This window comes from Tachyglossus aculeatus, chromosome 6 (genome assembly GCF_015852505.1).
Source record: "Tachyglossus aculeatus isolate mTacAcu1 chromosome 6, mTacAcu1.pri, whole genome shotgun sequence".
NCBI classification, from domain to species: Eukaryota; Metazoa; Chordata; class Mammalia; order Monotremata; family Tachyglossidae; genus Tachyglossus; species Tachyglossus aculeatus.
Window position 1 is genome coordinate 37150008 of NC_052071.1, and position 24082 is coordinate 37174089.

Genomic DNA, 24082 nt, shown 5'->3' on the forward strand with positions numbered 1-24082 from the left:
TGCCTGTTCTCTCTGTCTCATCACATCTTCCCCTCTTCACCTCTCCACATCAAACAAAAACTCCTCACCAATTACATTATGGGTAAATTTTAATTAAAATGAAAATATAACCCATTCATATTCACTTAGATCAGCTAGAGAATGTTTGTGATATTGGTAAGGGAAAGTAATAAAATTTAATGGGGAGTGAAACTTCAGCAGGTCCTGGAGTTTTGTTTTTTTTTTTTTGTCTCTACCTACAAAGCTGCTTCAAAACAACAAACAAAAAAACTACAATAAAAGGGTCAAAGGAAATGTTCCAAAGTGTTTAATGCTGTTGATTTTGGGGGGAGAAAATATTCTGAAAAGGCAGGCACTTCAATTTCTTTTTGTAGATTTTGACCCATGCTACAATTATGATCAAAGCAGTCCCAAACAAAAACACCTGCACCCATTTACACACATTACACAGACCAGTTCACCAAAGACAAAGCTTAGATCTTAGGAGCCAAAGGTTTCTAGATATATTTTTGAGGTCTAAAGAGACAATGAAACTAGAAAAATATGAACAGAGGTTGGATTAGACCACAATTTGAAAAGCAACAACTTCTATCAACCACAGGAAGTGCTGATATAATGGCAATTCATGGAGTTCAGGAGATGAGAAATGCTGACCACAGCAGTAAATGAAGAGCAACACCCATGGCTTCCTAAATTTTATGGTTTTAAAAATAACAACAAAAAAAATCCATAGCAACTGGCAAGACAAACCTGTGTTTCACTTTCTATCGCTTTTTCACCCCTTCACACTCCCTCCTAAACAAAAATGGGTAGGATTGAATGCCTCACAAAACAAGTGGCTGAAACAGCCAGAAATCTTTTGAAAACACAAATCCATAATTAAGCAAGTATAACAATCACATTTCTGTACTCGAAAGCCTCCATTTAATTCACCCCATCCTCACCCTAGTACCACGCTGGTGATGTACGAACCGTACCTACCCCACACCTATGGGGACAAAAATTGGAATTAACCCATTCAGCCTGGTTTCCTCGGGTCACTCCAGGACCTCTCTCCAATCATGGCCACAAAGAGATATGCTATATTTGTTCCATGTGATTTGTCCTATGTGATAATCATCAGCTTTTCAGTTTATCTTTTGGAATTACAGTTTTGTTTTGTTTTTTTTTTTAAATGTTTTCCCTTTCATGCCATGGTGAAAGTAAAAAAAATAGCAGAGGTAAAGAAATATAGTTCAGCAGCTTAAAATCTGCTCATTAAGCGCTCAATAAATCAATAAGCGCTCAATAAATACGATTGATTGATTGATTGATCACTGAAAACTACATTCTTTCTGGCAATCTCTTAGGAAGGGAGAAATTCAAGGAGAGAGAAATGCTCACACTACATGGATTAATGGATTAATACATGGATCCTGTATATATGTATATATGGTTGTACATATTTATTACTCTATTTATTTATTTATTTATTTTACTTGTACATATCTATCCTATTTATTTTATTTTGTTGGTATGTTTGGTTTTGTTCTCTGTCTCCCCCTTTTAGACTGTGAGCCCACTGTTGGGTAGGGACTGTCTCTATGTGTTGCCAATTTGTACTTCCCAAGCGCTTAGTACAGTGCTCTGCACATAGTAAGCGCTCAATAAATACGATTGATGATGATGATGATGATGATTAATAAGGCTCTAACTTGGTATACAAACACTAGGAATAGGACAGCTTGCACACTAACAAACAAGAATCCATTACAATTTGTGCCTTTGAGAAGGGCCAGTAGTTTCAACAAATTTGATATTTGAAGCATTGCTCACAACGGAATTAATCGGAAGTTTTACAATACAGTTCACAACACCTTTAAGGTGAAGATTTCCAAGTATTTCAACAGTAATTACTCTCTCTTCACATGCCGAAGAGACTATATCTCTCACAGGTAATTAAAGGAGAGAAAGTGGTCTGCCCAATGTTACCAAGACGCCTAGGGTTAGGGCAAGAAAAGTGCTTAGTACAGTTCTCTGCACACAGTAAGCACTCAAAAAAGGTGACAGTCCCATTTTTGTTCTCAACAGTACTCTCTATTCCCTACAACTTCTTGGGAGTATACCAAACTGATGACGAATCAAGTGTATTTATTGAATGCTTACTGTTAAAGAGCACTGTACTAAGCACTTAAAGTACAATTTAAGAGTTGGGAGACATGTTTCCTGCATTTAAGCAACCAATCAGTGGCATTCATTGAGCACTTACTACGTACTGAGCACTCTGGAGAGAACACGTTCCCTGTCCACAAGAAGCTTACAGTCTAGAGGTGAAGACAGACTTTAAAATAAACTATGGATAGGTACATAAGTGTGTGGGGCAAATACCAAGTGTTTAAAGGGTACAAACTCAAGTGAAAGGGTGACAGCAAGGAGAGAGAGTAGGGGGAATGTGGGCTCAGTCGGGGAAGGCTTCTTGGAGATACTTATTTTAATAAGGTTTGGAAGACAGGGAGAATGGTGGTCTGTTGAATATGAAGGCGGAGGGAATTCCAGGGCAGAGGGAGGATGTGGGCAAGGTGTCGTCAGCCAGATAGATGAGATCGAGGTACAGTAAGCTGACGATAGAAGAGAAGGGAGCAGGATGGGTCATAGCAGGAAATCAGCAAGGAAAAGGTAAGATGGGATGAGCTGAATGAGTGCATTAGAGCCGATGGTAAGGAGTTTGTTTCAGGTGGAGGTGTACTGGCAACTACTGGAAGTTCTTGAGGAGTAGGAAGACATGGACTCAACGCTGTTCAGGAAAATGATCTGGGTAGCAGAGTAAAGTATGGACTACAGCGGGGACAGAAAGGAGACAGGGAGGTCAGCGAGGGTAGCATAGTAACAGTTTATGTGGAGAGGAAAGGGCAGATTTTATCGATATTATGAAGGTAGAACTGACAGGATTTGATGACAGATTTAATACGCGGGTAGAATGAGGGAGGTGAGTTGAGGAGAAGGCCAAATTATGGTCTTGTGAGACAGGAAATATAGTGGTGTTTTCTACAGTGATGGGAAAGTCAAGGGGAGAACAGAGATGGGGTGGAAAGATGAGGAGTTCCGGCAGTTTACTAGAGCGGCCCAACATTTGGGTATCCTCACACAGAAGAACTGTGCTCTGATGGCAGAAATGTTTTTCCTTCCTACAAAGATCAAGCAGTCGCGGTTTCTTACCAGTTGTCTCTCACTACTGACAATCGTAAGGTCTGATTTCATCAATCGTATTTATTGAGCGCTTACTGTGTGCAGAGCACTGTACTAAGCGCTTGGGAAGTACAAGTTGGCAACATATAGAGACAGTCCCTACCCAACAGTGGGCTCACAGTCTAAAAGGGGGAGACAAAGGGGGATCTGTCTAACCCCCACCCGCCCGGCTCACTTACTTTGGCAATTTCTTGGCTTTGAAAATGCTGCGGGTGAGGTGGGCCCTGCAGGCTGGCAGAGGGCTGCCCCGGAATGTGAAGTGTCGCTAGCTGCACGGATGAAGAAGGTTGATTTGGAGGGGCTGCCCCAGTGGTCTGGTAATGGATCTGTTGGGGCAACAGTGGCTCTGCTGGCAGGGAGACGGGGGCTTGGGTCAAAGGCGGCTGCCACTGTGGTTGGAGAGCCGCTTGCTGAACATATACTGGCTGGTGCTGCCCCGGGTTTTGCTGCTGGGGAAATGGTTGACTGTTGTCTGCAGCGTGAAGCGCTTGGGCCTGCTGCGGGAGGAGAGCGGAGGCGGGCTGGCTCGCCACTTGTCCTGGGTGCTGCAGGACATATTGCTGGTCTAACGCCACGGGCTGCAACTGATCCGGCAAAGGAGGTATCATCTGTAACAAGTTGGGAACAGCCTGTGTATTGGCAATTATGGCTGCTGGTTGCTGGATTTGGTTGGGCGCCTGGGCACGAGGCACCTGCTGCTGGAGAGGGGCAGGCTGGCCATACAAAGGCTGCTGCTGGTTTAGAGGGGCCTCTTGAGGGGGCATCTGATGAGTGGGTTGTGACGGTAGATGGGCTGGGTGAGGGATCTGCTGATGCTGAATGAACGGGGGTTGAGATACCTGGCTCTGTGCCAGGTGTTGCTGGGGAAGCTGGGGCGGGAAGGCGGACGGCTGCGGCGGACACTGGGAAGAGGGCTGCTGGACGAAAGGCATCTGCACGGACAACGGGGCCTGTCCTTCCACTGTCCTTTGAGACGCGATGCTAACCGACTGAGGCGGAACTGTCAACTGCTGGTGTCCGATACTGGAATCCGGTTGGGGCTGAGGGGCTGCCGGCTGAATATTGAATACTGGGTCGGTAGAATACGGTTGCGGGTCTGCCGCAGCTGCCGGATTGCTGTCTCGTGGCGGGGTGAACAGGGTTTGTGGTTCAGAGGGCTGCACTACCAAACGTTGGGCGGAATACAGCTGCTGGTCGGCAGGCTGGGTCAAATGGGCCTGCTGGCCGTCCGGATGATTCGGCGGGTACATCTGCTGCGGCAGAAATGCCGTCTGCTCAGGAGCCGGCAGGGCGTAGGCTGGTTGCCCCGGATAAGGGGCATGCTCCGAGGGATGCCCCTGGTAAGGGGGCTGTTCCAATGGGTGCCCAGGGTAAGCCGCTTGGACCGCAAAGGCCATCTGCTCCGGTGGCTGTGCTGAGTAAGGTGGCTGCACCGAGGATTGCCCTGGGAAAGCAGGCTGCCCCGACGGCGGCGGGACCAAATAAGAGGCAGGCACCGGGGGTGGTGCCGGATAAGACGGCTGGATCGGAGGTGGCACTGGGTAGGACGGCTGCCCTGGGTAAACAGGCTGCACCGAGGGTTGTCCGGGGTAAGACGGCTGCTCCGGGACTTGGACCGGATAAGAACTCTGCACCGAGAAAACCGGTTGCGCGGCGTAAGGCGGCTGCTCCATGGCCGGCACTCCGTAAGCCAAGTGCTCGGGAGGCTGAGCTGGGAAAGCCGTCGGCTCTGAGGGTGGTCCGGGGAATGTAGGCTGCACAGAATAGGAGACCTGTTCTGGGGGATGAACTAAACTTCCCTGGTCACCTTTCGGCTGTTGCAGACCGACCTGAGCCTGCGATTCTTGCGAAAGAGGGTCCTGCGTTTGCTCTGCTGGGTTGGTTTGCAAAACGAGAGGCTGCTGATGTACAGAAGACGGGTAACTTGGCGGCTGTGGCACTATTCGAGGCAGATGCTCCACCGGCGGCTTCGCCGGCGCGGCCTGGCCCGGTTGCACCATCGAAGACGACGTTAAGGAATCCTGATGCACCATCGGGTACGGAGGCTGCGGTGGTGGCTGCTGCCCTGATGGGATCGGTTGGGAGGCCTGCTGGATCCCGGGAAGCCCAGCTAAAGAAGTCGGTGCCGTCTGCACTGGCCCGGGCACCCCTTGTACACTGCTCATGAACTGAGCGTTCGACTGACATGGCAGAACCGGAGGGTGATTAACAGGTAAGAAATTGGAAGCCGGATCCACATCCTGCACTGTGGCTGTAGTTTGACTTCCAGTCCTAGAATCTAACTGAACACCCATTATTGGATGCTGGGATTTCATCTGTGAAACGGAAACCGTCTTCGGAGAAACGCCGGCAGCCAGAATCGGTTGGGAAACTCCAATGACCGACAAGTCTAAAGCCACAGACTGAGCAGGGGTCTGTCCATCAGCTCCAAAGGCCAACTGGGGTTCCTGGTGCTGGCACAGAGAAAAATAGCGTTACGATTTAATGGTACTTGTATATAATCAAGTTTAAAACTGTTTCCTGAAAAATGTATATTTTCCCCTTAACCTGAAATAGTGCTATAATTGCCTATTAGGAGCTTTAAAAATATCTGTTTCCGGGGGAAGCCTAGCTCTGTCTAAAATGAGTGCGGGTCTGCAGACAGGTAATAAAAAATTCAGGTCACTAGATTCGTGGTTCAGAAACAGGACTCAGTAAAACCACTTTACGATGAAAATCTAAAGGATTTATTCTTGGGGCTTTGTTATATGGAGGTTTTCTGTCTTTTACAATATACTGAATTTTCAGCGGCCTGCCAAAACTCATGAAAAACTTCAGTACTTGGATTTTTTTAATTACAAAAAGATTTATTATAAGGAGTTTAATTTCAACTTTCTAGAAGGGAAGCAGACCCAATTTTCTGGGGTATGTGCTGGAATGCCATAGCTGCATAATAATAATAATAATGGCATTTGTTAAGCGCTTACTATGTGCAAAGCACTGTTCTAAGCGCTGAAAATAATGATGGTATTTGTTAAGCGTTTACTATGTGCATAGCACTGTTCTAAGCTCTGGTGAGGTTACAAGGTGATCAGGTTGTCCCACAGAGGGGCTCACAGTCTTAATCCTCATTTTCCAGATGAGGTCACTGAGACACAGAGAAGATAAGTGACTTGCCCAAAGTCACCCAGCTGACAAGTGGTGGAGGTGGGATTTGAACCCATGACCTCTGACTCCCAAGCCCGGGCTCTTTCCACTGAGCCACGCCGTGAGCTGCATCTTTTCAATGTGTTGTCCTTCACCTCAGGAATGTACTGCCTAGAAGCAGCGTGGCTTAGTGGGAAGAGTCCGTTCCTGGAAGTTAGAAGACCTGGGTTCTAATCCCAGCTCTGCCACTTTGGGCAAGTCACTTCCCTGCTGTGTCTCAGTTCCCTTATCTGCAAGATGGGGATTCATTACCTGTCCTCCTTCCTCAGGCTGTGAATCCTGTGTCCAACCTGATTAACTTGTACCTACCCCTATGCTTAATACAGTGCTTGACACATAACAAGTACTACACATTATTATTACTACTTATGTCAGTGGTCGACAAGCTGAACGCACAAACACACCCTACTACAGGCCTCTATCTCCTAATTGCCCCATGAGCAATGAGCCTGAGGATGGGCTGAGAAGGGTTTTACTGGGGCTAGTCCCTAGTACTGACAGAGGAGCCTCTCGGCCTTGTTCAGGAGAAACAGTAGCTAGGATTTTTGATGAAACGCTATTAACTGACAAGTCTAATGCCAAAAACCCTGAGGAAGTTTGTTAGCCATATAGGTCCCTGGGACCCAGTTTAGGTTCCCCCTATTTATACAGAGCAGGTCCACATATAGAATAGACAGGATGACTGGAAGCTTCATTTTCCCCAACCCAAAGGTTCCTCCAGCCCCTTGAGACCATATTTCCTCACCCCTGAGTTGGGTTCTCTCCCTAAAGGACTCTGCAGATAAGAGCAGAAGCAATACAATAGAAAATAGAGAATAAAGAATACAACTGAAAAGTAGCTTGGCCTAGTGGATAGGCCTAGTGGATAGCGTGGCCTCTGTCACTTGTCTGCTGTGTGACCTGAACCGAGTCACCAAACTTCTCTCTGCCTCAGTTACCTCACCTGTAAAATGGTGATTAGGACTGTGAGCCCTATGTGGGGCAGGGACTGTGCCCAATCTGATTAGCCTGTATCTACTCCAGCACTTAGTACAGTAGCTGGCACACAGTAAGCACTTAACATTATGATTATAATTTACGATTGACAGCCCCAGAGTTTGGCCCCTCTGCCCCAAATGTTTAAGGCCTTTGAAGGGTCAAATATTCTATATAGATGGAACTTAAAAGCCAATTCCATTCAACTCATCTTAGATTCAAGCCTTGAAGGGCAAAGAAACAAAATTATATCATTCAAAATAGACCTCAATCATTCTAAAACTGTTGTGCAACACTAGTGCTAGCCAAGATTGCAGGTACTTATTAGTAGTGAAGCTTCACTAGAGCCAACTTTCATAGACCATTACCAGAACTAGGTTTATGAAAAAGCCTGACCTTACATCAGTTGGACGCTATAATAAATGTTAAACCTGTTTAAAGTATAGAACCTCTGACCAACCTTACCATTACCTGGGAGAACTGTTGGATTGGTGAAACCTGAGATTGTGACACAACCGGTGGTGCAAAACCAGGTACAGGCACATTTTTGTCCTGACTCTGCACCAGTGGCAAAGTCTGAATATGAGCAAGATTGGGTTGTTGTGGTACCTGATTTAAAGCAACAGCAAAAAAAAAAAAAAAAAAAAAAGAAAACCAACAAAAAATACCCCACAAAACAGAAAACACAAAAACGAAAGACTTTACCATTCATGATTAATACACAGATCAGTATCTAGATTTAAGTGCCACAAGCTGGAATTCACCTTACCCCAGAAACTTGTTGGTAATGTCCTACTAGTTGCTGGGAGGAGTAAAGATGTCCCGGAAGGCTGGTTTCAGCCTGTACCACGTTAGATGCTTGTTGAGGGCCTTTAGTCTGTTCTGAGGAATAGGTTACGTTGTGTTGACTTGAAACATCAGAAACAACAGCTGATCCAGGTCCCAACTCAGACAAGTTGTCAGCTATTAGGAAATAAGTCAAAAGGAATATGGAAAGGCAATAAATACAATATTAAATGGTTCTCCAATAATTGAAAATGGTTTTACTCAAAGTAAAAATATGTTTATATCTGGAGATAGCAAAAGCTATATTATAATCTGAAAATGTCCTTCAGTCTCCAAAACGAGAGCATTGTGATGGGACAAAAACCTGAAGAGGGCAAACCTGAAAATAAACAATCACGCAAGTCAGTTTCTTTGCCACCCATTTTATTTCTACCCAATATACTGCAGCACTAAAAGTCCCTAAGATACCCTTAAACTTGAAATCTTGTTCTCATCTTTGATCCTTCAATGAAACATTGTAATAGTCTCTTGTTTACAGAGCATCATATAACTCCTGTGAAAGAAATTACGATTTTCCTGCAGTGAAGAAATAATAGGAGGGTTGAGAAAAAAAAAGGAAAGTTACCTTCATTTCAGGCTTAGATAATCACGTCTAGTAGAGTGATTTTCAACTTAAATCTTGTATTCTGATCCTTTAAGGTTTCACTCAGATCTTTACAGAATCACTATGCTGTTTTTGGTTATCTTCATTTTTATAAACTAAAGTCGGATAATTTAAAAAGCTATTTTGTTGTTCAGGGCAGAAATTTTCATCCCTTTTAGAAACCACCACTGCAGTCTGAAGGCTTCACCTGAAGCGTGCCCTTCCCCCTCTGGCCCACCCACTAGTCACCGGCTTTCTCCTCATAACCCAAACACAGAGGAAATGATTGAAGGAAGGAAACTTTCTGGTGAGAAAACAGCAGCTCCAATGCAGCAGGCTTGTGCACAAGCCTAGTTTCAGACAGCCAGCGAGATGAGGTAGCAAGTAATTAAAAAGTAAAAAACACCTGACCTTCGGTAGTGGTACTTAGGTCAACAGGAACCTAGGAGAGGATGCAATAGGTCTAGAGTAATGAGAGTGCATCAGGCCTCCCCTGTCACCCCAAGACACTTCCAAAATGACATATGGATCAGGGGGAGAGGGGAAGTCGCTCATTTTTCCCCCCATTTCAGGGCAGCCACAGATGTCTCCAGTCAGTCCTGCCTTCATGCTGTTCACAGGTGACAGCAGGGAAGGAAAATAGGATGGGGGAGATGAACAAATAGAACAAATAAACAAGTCCTGCTGCTGCTGCCGCTCACTGTTCCTTGCTGCTTCCCCACCAGTTCTTACTATCTGTCCATCTTTTACAACAATGGCTGTACAGCTTACAGTGCTTTCCAGTACCTGGGGTGTCATAAACCCTGCCTTTCCCAACCTCTGATTTTACAGCATCATTTTGCTCTTCATAATACCAAATGAAAACAAATTGTTGTGTTTTTTTTATGGGCAGTCAGTTATGTTGGTATTTTTTCTGTTAGACAAATTTTGCTTACTGGAATTGTCCTAGTACATCAACGCCATTTCAGAAAACACAAAGTTATGTAGATGCTGAAATCCACCAAATAAACAATGAGCACTCAAATTTTTATTCTTCTAAAAGGCATTGTCGGTGCTTATTTCAGAGGAAAAGGTAGCAGGCTTCTGTTTAGAATTAAGATAAAATTCTAGCAGGTAACTGACAGGGAACCATCTTACCTTCCCAAATAATTAAAAAAAACTCTACATATTCTGAATTTTAAATATTATTAAGGCATTCACTAAGCACTCATGATGTGCAATGTGCTAGCTATTCACTGTGCCTTGGTTTCATCTTTCTTGCTGTCCACCCTTGAGTCCCATCCTCCTTTCTGCCTGGAACCTTCCCACTTCACATCTGACAAACTACAGCTATTTTCAATGCCCTCTAAAATTACATCTCCACCAGGAAGCCTTCCCTGTCTATTTGTTCATCTCCCCCATCCTATTTTCCTTCCCTGCTGTCACCTGTGAACTCTTATCCCCACAGCTTTTATAGACAAATCGTTAAATGTGGTTGCTTCCTCAACCTGTAATTTATTTTACTGTACGTCTCCCCTGCTGTACTTAAGTACCTTTGAAGACAGGAATATCTACTTTCTCTCACACTTCAAATACAGTTCTCTGCATTCAGTAAGTACTAAATTCCATTCCACTGATGGAGTGGATGCAACATTATAAATTCAGACAGTCCCAGAGATGGAACTAATCACCTAGCAGTATTTTATGTTGCCAACTTGTACTTCCCAAGCGCTTAGTACGGTGCTCTGCACACAGTAAGCGCTCAATAAATATGATTGATGATGATGATTTTACTAAAGGGATACAGTCCAAAAAGAAAATGGCAATTGGAGCTCATTTCACTGAAAAGATGTTAGTTATAAGAAACCCATTTTAAATGCCTGAATATTGGAATTGTTGCCCTTTTACAGAAACTATCTCTGAGGTCTCAAAATTTCACCCAAAGTAGTAGTTCCTTCCCTTTTTCCCAGCCTCCTTCCAAGCTCCTTGTGGGCAAGCACTAGCTCCCATTTTGACAGATAACATGTGTCTAAACATCTCAGCATCCAGATTTTCTAGACTCTAAGCTCATTGTAGGCAGAGAATACGCTTACCAACTCTGTTTTACCATGCCCTCCCAAGCACTTAGTACAGTGCTTTGCACACAGTAAGTACTCAATAAATAGGATTGATCATAAGCTTTTCAACATATACCTTCCCTCTATCGCACATATACATTCCTTTCACTCATTCGATACACTGAAATACTCAAGTGCTAAAGCTATTCTTCTGGTGAAGCTGACAGCCAGCGCCGATAAGAATAGAAAACTCCTTTTTCTAAATTTTTGTACATTAAGCAAAGCAATCTCTTCTCCCCTGCTCCTACTTTTCCACAGGTTCTCACTGTTTGTCCCTATTATTAGCTAACCTACAAGACCCAATTTGGTTCTCATCCGATTGACACTTTCGCTTTAGAAGCTGAGAACATAAACAGTAACATAGTAGGTGAAATCAGTGGTCCATTCAACACAATACTATACCTCCAATATAATGGCAACCAAGAATGCTGGGAGAAGTTCTCTTCGGATTAGACTCTTACCTTCCGACAGCCCTCATTTTTTTCCTCTAATAAAATATTATGGTGCTCTAATCCATGGACCTTTAATTTTATCTGGACTCTCTTGAAGCAATTTGTATTTCCTGCTTGCAAATTTCCCATAGTAATGAATTATATATGCTTTCTGCCAGCCTGGCAAAAAATGTTTGCATTTTTCCAGTGCTTGTAACATTCTCTTTAATCTCTATTAAATCTCCCCCTAAGGTTCACTTGTTACTATGAATAAGTTTCTGGTAATTTCAAGAAGATTGAATATTAATATCCCACTTATAAATGTGTCAGAGCAGGAACATTTATTTTTATTTATTCCAGTTTCTTCAATTTACCTTTTTTTTTCCCCATTTCAAAGGAGACCAACCCCTTTGATGGTCTAATTTCCAAGTAAATAGCTGTTTACAGGCTGGATGCAGCACAGAATCTTAAATAGTACCCTTAAACCGTCCTTTGATCGGAAGAGATGACGTTTCATTTACCTGTGACAGACGAACAGTGCTGCAGTGGCTGCTGTTTCTGTTGCAGAAGCTGTTGTCGTACATGCTGATCAACTTCAGTCTCTTCGCACTCAGTAACCCCATGTTGGGAGGGTGCAGGAAGGGACGTATTTGGTTGTTGAAGGACAGTCCCCACAAGTTTACACTGAGAATCCCTCCGCTCTTCCAAATACCCTGCTTGCTTCCTCTCCCTTGTCTTCTTTATCAGGGCAACTCGATCCCTGATGGACTTGGCAACCCCTTTGGAATCACTTTCATGGAAAAAGCCGGACTTTACCTGAGGGGGAGCAAAAGAAAAAAAAGCAGTTCATCTCAAACATTAGATATTTTGTCTGGAAGAATTAAAAACCATTAGGTGCATTCAACATTAATCCCTCTAACATAGAAGGAAATAAACAAAAGGCTTTTCTGTAGAGCAAAATAGAACAGTTTAAGGAAATTTAGCTAAATCCAGCAATCCTACCTCCACTCAAATCATCAAGTGAAACCCTAGATTAAAACTGTTCAGCAATTATCCCTTCTGACAGGAATCAAAATCAACTTTGCTTTTGGTAATTCTAAATTATGACAAAGTGATTCCAGTCTGGTGGAACAGATATAAAGAAATACCCATGTTAGAAAAAATAACCTACAGTTTACTTATGAAAGAGAACAGATCTTTAAAGAAAGATATGCCCTTTTCCTCAGTTTGGTCCTTCAGGAAAGTCTCTCTATTCCCTGCAATAATGAAAGAGACCATGCAAAATAATAGTTGTTAAAAATAGGGGAAGCAGCTTGAGCCTCATTTAGGCACAAGAGGAGACCAGTAGTGGAAAAAACAATCCAAACAAGTGAACTTGGAGAAACTTGTAGTTTTGAGCTAATTGAGGTTGAAACATAGGACAATGTCAGCAATAAGGCAGGCTCAAGTCTGGTGAATGCTTAAAAATATGCCATGGAAAACATTCAAAAAAAAAAAAAATCAAGGGTTTAATTTTATTCTGCTAAATCTATTTGTACTGAAAAGGGTGACTTTTCAGTTTTAATTTTCAAACTAAAAAACTAACCACTAAAACTTCACTTTTAATCTGCTGCCTAGAATTAACTCCATAATGAAACAATAGGAATTAGCTTACCATTTCATAGGCTACCTCTTCAGGAACATCAGTTTCTAAATTAAAACTGAATTCAATTGCTTCATTGTCTTTGTGCTTGCCTTTGAGCTTTTTAGGGTCTTCCACCCAGAGCCTCAAAGCTAAGGAAGAATTGAGACAATCATCTTCCTCTGCTAATTCCACTCTCAGTCCTGTATCTTCAGCAAAAAATGCGTGATTTAATAGATCTTTGATGGATAACCTAATAAATATAAGAGGTGATATGTTACAACGCCTCAAAACAAGGAGAATTATCTACTTTGATTAGTGTTTATCATAGAGTAACAAGTCCTTGTTTTCATTTTTTAATAGAACCGTGAATCCCCTTGGCTCAAATGAAAGAAATTCTGTTGGAACACAGAAGAGACTCAAACGGACCTTTTGCAAATAAACTCAACTTCTTGAACATAAATTGAAAAGTACGTTAGCAGATTTGAGAAACAGTAAAGGTGGTGATAAAAATAATGCACATAATAAATAGTTAAATTAGATTGGCTTAGACTATTAGGAACTGGAGCTTAGACAACAAATTCTTGATCAACTAATCACTCTAAGAGAACAAGTTCTATTCAGATCTCTCATAGGAGAGGGAGAATACAATTTTGGAATTTATGAGAGTCACTGAAACTCTAGAAGTATGTATGGGCAAACTTGTTCAGGGTCACTCGTATTAAGACTCAAATGGAAAGAATTTGGTAGGTATGACAAGATCTAGATCTGTTTATTTTATCTGCTTAAGCAGCTTTTCTAGTGTTCAAAATATAGAAACACTTCAGGATCAATCATATTTATTGAGAGCTGACTGTGCACGACACTGTACTAAGTGCTTGGGAGAGTACAATATAACAAGTTGGCTAGATATGTTCCTTGCCCACAAGGAGCTTACAGTCTAGAAGATCTGGATCCTCAAATGTTCTTAAATACAAACACATGCTAACCATCAAAATGGGAGCTAATGATGGAAATATTTCTATCAACCATTCTTAGGAAGAAAAAATACCAGAAAGGGGTTGGCATTATCAAAAGACTGTCATGGAAGTGGCAGTAGTTCACACACCTTGGGTTTGGGTTTGGAAAATGTAAATTCATTTATTCCCTTAAGGAATAAATTTCCTTAAGGGAATCAAGGCAAAAAACCATTTTAATAAAAATAAAAAATATGAATTAAAATAAAAATGCTCACTGCTCTTGAATGAATCCTCACTATTCATTCATTCAATCATATTTACTGAGTGCTTACTGTGTGCAGGGCATTGTACTAAGCGCTTGGGAAGTACAAGTTGGCAACATATAAAGACGGTCCCTACCCAACAGTGGGCTCACAGTCTAGAATGAAAGGCATTTCTGGTAAGATGCTTTTATGTACTGCCTTTAAAAAAAAAAATGTTATCACCTAGAGAGATGGTCAAAGAGTTCCAACTGCTGCATCACATTCAAAAGTTTCCTAATTTCAGTTAGAAACTGAACACATAAGAGAAAATCTGAGATTACATAACATTCTATATAAATACACTTTTTATTACCAAAATCTCACAGTGCTTCACAGTACAAAAAGGATTGCTAAATGTGGATTAGGGGCTACTGAGTCTATTATACAAAGTATATTAGACAGAGAACATTTACAGTTACCTTTCAGATTTATTTTGACGAATACATCCTTCAATGATTTCTTTCACTTCAGGATCAGTTACCTTGTTGAAACTTGCTGGTTTAATTCCCTGGATGGAAAACAGAGGAGTTGGTTGTGCTCAGTAATTAATCAAAAATCCAGATCAATGGGAGATTACTTTAATATGAAAAATAAGTAAAAGCAAAATAGAAATTCTTGAAAAATAAACAGATTCACACTCCACAGAATCCTTCAGAATATTCTATTCTATATCTACACATCCCTTGGGGTGGCTACAAGCATCCATTTAGTGAATATTTGGCACAGCTATCAACTTTAGAACATTTACACTATCATTATCACCAAACTATACTTCAATTTACACAGAATAAAAGAGACTATAATGTGAACTTCATGAGGGTCAGGGTCTATGTCAGGTCTGATTGTTTCTTCCCTACCCCAGCACAGTGTTTGATACCAAGTAAATGCTTGACAAATATCATGAATAATTAAAATAAAAATTGAGTAAAATCATTCTAATATAAGAAGTAATCCTACATTTACACCTTTGCTTTCATTCTCTGATCCTACTGCTTTGAGGATTTGGCATTTTTCCCTCTTATAGACATTTTGTCTTCTGTAGGGTAAAACATAAGTAAACTTTAGAACCTGAGTTCTAATTCTGGCTCCACCACTTAAGTCAAATCACTTAACTTCTCCATGCCTCAATTACTTCACCTGTAAAATAGGGTTTAAGATTGTGAGCCCACTGTTGGGTAGGGACTGTCTCTATATGTTGCCGATTTGTACTTCCCAAGCGCTTAGTACAGTGCTCTGCACATAGTAAGCGCTCAATAAATATGATTGATGATGATGATGTGGGAAATGGACTGTGTCTGATCTGATCAGCTTGAATCTACTTAAATGCTCATAATAATAATTATGGCATTTGTTAAGCGCTTACTCTGTGGCAGCACTATATTAAACGCTGGGATGGAGGACAGTGCTATTGTTTTCAGTAGACTTTCCTAAACACCCTGCTCTCAGTAAGCCTGATCAATTGATGATCCCAATTACCCAGTCCACAAAACTCCAATTTATGGTTGCTGCAGCAACCATGAGTGGTGATAGAAGCAACAATAATGGAGTACCCATTTGGTGTAGTGCACTGTACTAAGGTGTTTGGGAAGCTCCCTGCCCAAAAGGAGCTTACACACTATTGGAGAAGACAAACATACAAATATTTACAATATTTACAACTAGAGCAGTCAAAATTTAAAAAAAAAATGAGTACATATATTCATGAATGCTATAGAGGCTATAAACAAATGCATAATTGTGAGAGTTGGCTTAAGGGATGATATGCCTCAGGGTGCTGGGAAATTAACTGGGAAAGGCTTACTGGAGGTACGATTTTTGGAGAACACTGAATCCATCAACTGTATTTATTAGTAATAATGATGGTGTTTGTTAGGCGCTTACTATGTGCCAAGCACTGTTTGAATGTTTACTATGTGCAGATTGAATGTGGGGATAGCTGTGGTCTGATGAGGGGCAGGAAGGGAAGCTCAAATATGGGGGAACAATGTGAGCGAGGGAATGGAAATGGAGGAATCAAGAGCAAGGTACAATCAAAATGTTGGTTTAGGAGGAACAAAAATAACCAAGTTAAGGAGTAGCATTCACCAGATGGCATAAAGAAGATAAAATCTGCTTAATAATCAGTCTAACTCTCCCAAATTCAGGGTATAATACAGAAGGCCTTTGTATGTCAGTGCCATCCTATGATTTAGAGTCTGGAGTGCTTCCAGTTATATCCCTGGGCTTAGGAAATTTGGGTTTTTCCAAAGTCCTCTGGGTGCTCATCTTGCTTTTGACATTGTATGCTTGCAGCAACAAATCAAGTCATTCTGAAATGATCACAAACTTAAAAAGTAGAACTGTTTCTACAATGAAACTTTCCAAGCTGTTCATGTTTATAAAGTTTCCAAATAATCTAATGAAAGCAATATCCATCTGTCTTTAAAACTGTCTGCAATTGGGGTGATCTTCACAGGCAGTAGCGAGACATTTCTATAGGCATTCACAATATTTTTCACCCCCACAATGCACAGTGAATTTTATCAGAACACAATTTACTATATAGATCTGAGCTACTTCGCAATTTACGGATCTTCATAATAAATAATAGTAATTTACGTTACGCACTTACTATGTGCCGAGTGTTGTGCTAAGGGCTGAGGTAGATACAATCAGTATCTATGGAGCTCACAGTCCAAGGAGGAGGGAGAATATGTACTTCATTTCACAGATGAGGAAAGAGGCACAGAGACTTGCCTAAGGTCGCACAGCAGGCAAGTGACAGAGCTGGGAACAGAAATCAGGTCTCGACTCCCAGTTCTGCGCTCTTTCCGCCGTGCTGCTTCTCTTCGGAAGAAATGGCCAGGCTCTGTGCATTATAGTTTAGGGAGCAACTAAATAAAGATGACTTTTCCCTAATGTGAGGTTTCCACTAATGAAAAAATTCAATTTATACTTACACTAGTTACTTTGCGGTAGATTTGAGCAGCATTCTGGCACTCAGAGTAAGGGTATTCAGAAGTAGCCATTTCTAGCATGCACATTCCAAAAGCATAAACATCTACCGACTCATCATAATGTTCTTCATACATTTCAGGAGCCATAAATTCTGGGGTTCCTTCAAAGATATCCAATAAGACCATTAAGAAAACCAAACAAAAACAAACTGCAATTTTTCCTTCAACAAACTTACTCTAGTTATACTTCTGCTAAAGGCAAATTCCCTTACTTTAGAATTGCTTCCTAGTTACTTCTTGCTTTATGAAACACAGAATTCTCTTAAATGTTTCTGATATTACAAGTGACAGAATTGATTTTTAGTGCTCAAAATTTTGGTTGCTAAAAGCTGTTTCAATTGCCTTTCCCTTTCTTTATCAATGCATTTCAGAAGTTAAATGGTAAATTCTTTTCACTAAATAGTCCTTTTAAATGTATAAATGCGTCCAAGACAGAATACAATGGGAATCCAACAGGAAAAACTGCAACCAGTTGCGGCTTTTTAAAAACCAATTAAGCACATTACCACTACCTCCAAAAAAACCCTTTCCCCATGACAGAGATTATTAAAACTTAATCACCAATAACACTCTTAGCAAATGATGTGCGCATTAAGGTGGCTAGTCCAAGGTCTCCAATCTTCACTGATCCAGTGGGCCCAGTAATGAAAATGTTGTCACACTTCAAGTCCCGATGAATAATGGGTGGTGTTCTTGTGTGCAAAAATTGCAGTCCTTTTAAAATTTGTCTGCACCAACTCCTTAAAACCTTTGGTTTCATGACTTTAAATCGCTTTAAGTACCTATACAGAGAAGCAAAATCGCCATGATTTGAACAACATACACCAAAGAGCTCTGAAAATATATTAAATAACAAACTGGCTAGTTATCCATTAACTACAATTTATGTAATGGTTTATATCTTTTAGCTTTCATTGCCTGATGGGTCACTTTCACCCATATTTTTGTAGATGCTCTTTCACTCCTACTTGGACTATTCCCAACATTTTCCACTGGCAAAGTGAACCATTTTCCACCAATTGCAATGGCATTTTCTGGAACAGTAATTCATGCTTTTGAAAGCAGGAAAACTTTATCTCCCAATCTAATGCTTACCATATTTATCAGACCAAAAACTGCACCCGTTTTTTTAGATAACATTAATCACTGATCTTCATCATCTTCTCTCCTCAATGCTCAAAAAGTTTCTCTTCAAAAATTTTAAATGCTCACTGAAAATCCTCATGAGAAAGGGGAGAATGTGATATCAGGGAAAGGAAGGAAAGAGAAAGCTATGGATCAATATGAGGGTATCTGGAGAAGAAACGATATTACAAAAAGGAAAAGAGGAAATCAATCAATCAATCAATCAATCAATCGTATTTATTGAGCGCTTACTATGTGCAGAGCACTGTACTAAGCGCTTGGGGAGTACAAATTGGCATCACATAGAGACAGTCCCTACCCAACAGTGGGCTCACAGTCTAAAAGGGGGAGACAGAGAACAGAACCAAACATACCAACAAAATAAAATAAGTAGGATAGAAATGTACAAGTAAAATAAATAAATAAATAAATAAATAAATAGAGTAATAAATATGTACAACCATATATACATATATACAGGTGCCGTGGGGAAGGGAAGGAGGTAAGACGGGGGGATGGAGAGGGGGACGAGGGGGAGAGGAAAGAAGGGGCTCAGTCTGGGAAGGCCTCCTGGAGGAGGTGAGCTCTCAGCAGGGCCTTGAAGGGAGGAAGAGAGCTAGCTTGGCGGATGGGCAGAGGGAGGGCATTCCAGGCCCGGGGGATGACGTGGGCCGGGGGTCGATGGCGGGACAGGCGAGAGCGAGGTACAGTGAGGAGATTAGCGGTGGAGGAGCGGAGGGTGCGGGCTGGGCAGTAGAAGGAGAGAAGGGAGGTGAGGTAGGAGGGGGCGAGGTGATGGAGAGCCTTGAAGCCCAGGGTGAGGAGTTTCTGCCTGATGCGCAGATTGATCGGTAGCCATTGGAGGTTTTTGAGGAGGGGAGTAATATGTCCAGAGCGTTTCTGGACAAAGATAATCCGGGCAGCAGCATGAAGTATGGATTGAAGTGGAGAGAGACACGAGGATGGGAGATCAGAGAGAAGGCTAGTGCAGTAGTCCAGACGGGATAGGATGAGAGCTTGAATGAGCAGGGTAGCAGTTTGGATGGAGAGGAAAGGGCGGATCTTGGCAATGTTGCGGAGCTGAGACCGGCAGGTTTTGGTGACGGCTTGGATGTGAGGGGTGAATGAGAGAGCAGAGTCGAGGATGACACCAAGGTTGCGGGCTTGTGAGACGGGAAGGATGGTAGTGCCGTCAACAGAGATGGGAAAGTCAGGGAGAGGACAAGGTTTGGGAGGGAAGACAAGGAGCTCAGTCTTCGACATGTTGAGCTTTAGGTGGCGGGCGGACATCCAGATGGAGATGTCCTGAAGGCAGGAGGAGATGCGAGCCTGGAGGGAGGGGGAGAGAGCGGGGGCAGAGATGTAGATCTGGGTGTCATCAGCGTAGAGATGATAGTTGAAGCCATGGGAGCGAATGAGGTCACCAAGGGAGTGAGTGTATATTGAGAACAGAAGGGGACCAAGTACTGAACCTTGGGGAACCCCCACCGTAAGAGGATGGGAGGGGGAGGAGGAGCCTGCAAAAGAGACTGAGAAAGAGACTGAGAAATAAACAGAAGGACCATTTTCTTCCAGATACAAAGTAATTATGACCTGCAGGTAGATCAGCAACAGTTTTTGAAGGTTTTTTTCCCCCTCACTTCTAATACTGTGGTTTTACAGGAATCAGAAAAAATATGAAGTGATAGAAGGAAAAAGGAAAGAAAACAGGTAACCTAATGGTTGGAGGGAAAATGGATGTCCAAGAACACATTTGGAGGCCCAGGATGAGATTAGGCAAGTTTTGTTGCAGGGTGACAAAGTGGGGAGAAACTAGGACAAGTTCTTATCCTTTTTTGCTCTTTCTTACAAGGTTAAAGCTGCTGTTAAACTTAAGTCCCTGGTACCTTAACCCCTAGTCCTGGATAAAAATTCCTTAGGTACCACCAATTCAAAAAATCCTCCTTTTTTTCCTCCCCCCAAGACAGATATATATCTACATATAGATACTTATCAAAGGGAAAAATTTGTAGGTTTTCCTGTGTAGATGCTAATTCTGGTAACTCTGATAGCAACCTTTCCTTATATGAGAGGAGAGAAGGAAGAAGGAACCAAGAGTCCCTAAGATGAAGGGAATGAATTTACTGGTAATAAATATATCAGACCACAAGGAGCAAGATAATTATTAGACTTCCCTACAATGTTCTCTGCTTAAATATGCATATTGAAGACAATTTTAACACTTTCTAATCCCACTTTTATTCCCAATTCTGCCTTAAGTATCATTGTACCCCCTAAGCATTTAAATACTTACAAACTCCCACATCAATTTTGTACATAATTCACACCCTATTACTTAAGCACTAAGTTAAGAAAATACCGCTTTTTACCTCATCTTTGGATCTGTAATTTACTTTAGTGTCTGTCACCACTAAAATGTAAAATACTTAAGAGAATGGATCATACACAGTGCTCAGCGCTTAGAACAGTGCTTTGCACATAGTAAGTGATTAATAAATGCCATCATTATTATTATTATTATATCTAAGTCTACTGAACACTTCCAAATATTTAGCTTGGTGCACCAAATACAACAGGCATTCAATAAATGCTATTGGGTAATTAACATTTGTATTCAAAACTCTCATTTGATTCATAATGCAAAGGTGCAAATGGGAATATTAAATTTCTACTTTCAAATCCTTTTGGTGATCTAATAAACCATATACAGTAAAGATTCATTTCAGAAGCATATAGAAAAGCAGCTCAGTTTTTAAAGAGTGACACCCATCTAACATGTCTTACAATTAGTCTAATATCATAATTGAACAGCCTGCTTATTCAAAATTGTCAACTTTCAAAGAAACTTCCTGAACATTATGTTTTCTAGTCAGCTTGAAATATGACCACACAACACAAACGTTCACAAAATACTACTTAACAGGACTCTCTCACGGTCCCAAAATAAACATAAAAATTCAGCAAAAGAACTTGGCACATCCAAATACAATAAACTTACGTCTTCAGTGTGCCTGATGTCATCAGCTCGGTTACTAAAACAATGCATTTTTTCCCTTTCACTGTGGATTCCCAGGAGTCATAAAAACGGACAATATTGGGATGCTGGAGACCCTTTAACATCTCTGCTTCTTCTTTAAATCTTTGCTGCTCAGCTTTAGTTAGTTTCCTGTCCTGAAATGGGGAAAGAGAGAACAGAACTTCATGCATGCTTCACCAAGAACATTCAAAGGAGTGATTTTTCTGCCAACTCTTTTTCTCAGAGACTGTATATGCAGTAATCCAAATCTTCTGCACCAACACTATTAAACATGGGAGTAACTCAGGTTATCAGTCATCTTAAATTCAGCAAGCTGGTGGCTGTTTCACTGTTAGACTGATTTCTTCCAAAAGAACAAAATACACTGACAAATTCCTTCATTTTCCTTCTGCTGGGCAAAAATTTAATTGGCAAACCATCACTTCAAATACCTCTGGTGGTTTAATGGCCAGTAGGCCACAAAAAGTAGTATGGCCTAATGGAAAGAACATGAAACTGGGAGACAGAGGACCTGGGTTCTAATCCTAGCTCTGCCACTTGTCTGCTGTGACTTTGGGTAAGTCACTTGACTTTTCTGTGCCTTAGTTCCTTCAACTGCAAAATGAGGATTCAATACCTGTTCTCCCTTCTTATTTAGATTGCGAGCCCTATGTGGGACATGATTATCTTGTATCTACTTTAGCAGTTAGTACAGTGCTTGGCACAGAGTAAGGTCTTAAATACCACAATTATTAGTGCAATCAGCCTGACAAATGTATAGCCTGGGTCAAGACATCATTTTTAAGTTTTTCCTTCCAGAGGCTATTTCTTTACACAACAAAATGATGGATGTAGTTATGGTTGCTATCAATGATACTGACTGACCCCCTACTGAGTGCACAGGACTGAAGGCTTGGAAGAGTAAACCAGAAGCAAAATGAACGTTCCCTCCCTCAGAGGGCTCACAATGTAATAGGGGAGACGGGGATGACAGAGCATTTACAAATAGTGGGAACAAGAGGAAGAACAAGGAAATAACAGCTAAAATCACAAATATGTCAGGATGAAATTTATGACTAAATAATTGGCAATAAAACTGACTATACATATACAGTCATTCCTACTATTAGCCAGTAGTTGTGTTCCTGAAAAACGTGCTTTGGAAAAATTAAGTAGGAGTGACCTTTGATACCATCTAAGCTGACTGTGCTAGAGGTTCTATTACTATGAAAGCCACTGCTATTAAAATGCTTTACATCCTTACTACTTGTTATTTTGCTCCGTCAATCTATGGTATTTATTGAGTGCTTACTGTGTGCAGATCATTGCACTAAGTGCTTGGGAGAGTATGATACAAAAGTGTTCGTAGACATTCTCCGCAGGAGCTGTTTAGAAGAGACATTAAGATATTAAAATCATTTACTCTATTAAATCCTGTAAAGTTACATAAATACAAAGAAACCCAAGGAACTGAATGGTACACTACATTTTTTCTAAAACAAAGCCTGGGCAGGAAGTTGCATCACACCCTGACTAACACCAGACAAATGCTGACAATTCTCATCCTACACCAAATTAACTTGCACCAACTTGAGAATCACATACAAAGACAGTCGCATGTTGTGGGAAGAATTGTTTCCTAATTTTCTATCGTGTTGAATCTAAATTGTGTAAAGAAAACCCATCTTGTAGCCTAACTGACATAATTGAAAAGCCCAATATATACAATGAGGAGAGCTAGTGGAGAACCTTGTGACCAGTGGTAAGATGCTTTTGCTTTACTTGGTTAGAGATGGGTATTTACATACAGTTCATATTACTAATAGTTTTAGGATAAGATGGAGTGTGAATTCATTTTAAGATGTTAAATATTTCTTTGTCTACCCTAGGGCACAGAAACCTGAAGTTCCCCATGATAGCCAATAAGGTGAGAATTGCCAATAGGAATGATAATGCAAACATTTTCTATGGTCAAGACAATTATGTACTACTGAAAGAAGATGAGCAGCAACACTGTGTCTACAATCAACAGTGTACAAAAGGAGCAAACTGGGAACAAGGAGAATGGCAATATTTTTCTATCCAAACTACGATGACTAATAAGCTGTAGTTAGCTGCTTCTATAATTAAGCTGGGAAGAAACCACCCACTCATGACATCATGAGCTGACCTGCTTTGAAAAATAATAAACAAATTTTAGTATCTCCCGATCAATCTAGTAAGAAAAATATGCCCAGTTAAATTCACTTATCCTAACTGTGGCAAATCACAGATTAAACAAGACAGGTACAGTCAGCCTTTAGAGAAAGATAGTAGTCCAATAATCTGACCTCGGTGTTTCAAAAAGAATGAGGCACCCTGAAGAAAGTAGTTGAAAATATATTAGGATACTTTGAACCATTTTTGACTACTTGCTGATTAATTTTATTTTTTTCATTTCTGTGGATGTGAAATAAAAGTATCATACATGTAACAACAGAACCTAGAGGGAGATGCTTAGAAAAATGGTCTCGCAAGAGAGAACTCCTCTGGGCTATAGGAAACATGTCTACTAATATGTTAATAATACTAACTACTAGTTACTAACTACTTACAATACACTCTCCCAGGCACTAAGCACAATGCTCCGTACACAGTAAGTGCTCAATAAATATGATACTCTTGGGGTGGGAGTAACAAACGCACAGCAAAAACAACAAAGAGCACTAGGAAGTCAGCAAA

General features: G+C 41.2%; 1 protein-coding gene across 1 annotated transcript in view; it reads right to left on the bottom strand.

The window, feature by feature from the left end:
• WNK3 (WNK lysine deficient protein kinase 3) overlaps positions 1–24082 on the bottom strand; it is a 99310-nt gene that overhangs the window by 45661 nt on the left and 29567 nt on the right. Inside the window, exons 3-10 of the mRNA XM_038748279.1 lie at positions 21344–21516; positions 17782–18002; positions 17164–17321; positions 14644–14732; positions 12997–13216; positions 11864–12158; positions 8156–8349; positions 3405–5678 (exon numbers count right to left, since the gene is read on the bottom strand). Coding sequence (XP_038604207.1) covers positions 3405–5678; positions 8156–8349; positions 11864–12158; positions 12997–13216; positions 14644–14732; positions 17164–17321; positions 17782–18002; positions 21344–21516 — 3624 coding nt within the window. The remainder of the gene's footprint in view (positions 1–3404; positions 5679–8155; positions 8350–11863; positions 12159–12996; positions 13217–14643; positions 14733–17163; positions 17322–17781; positions 18003–21343; positions 21517–24082) is intronic.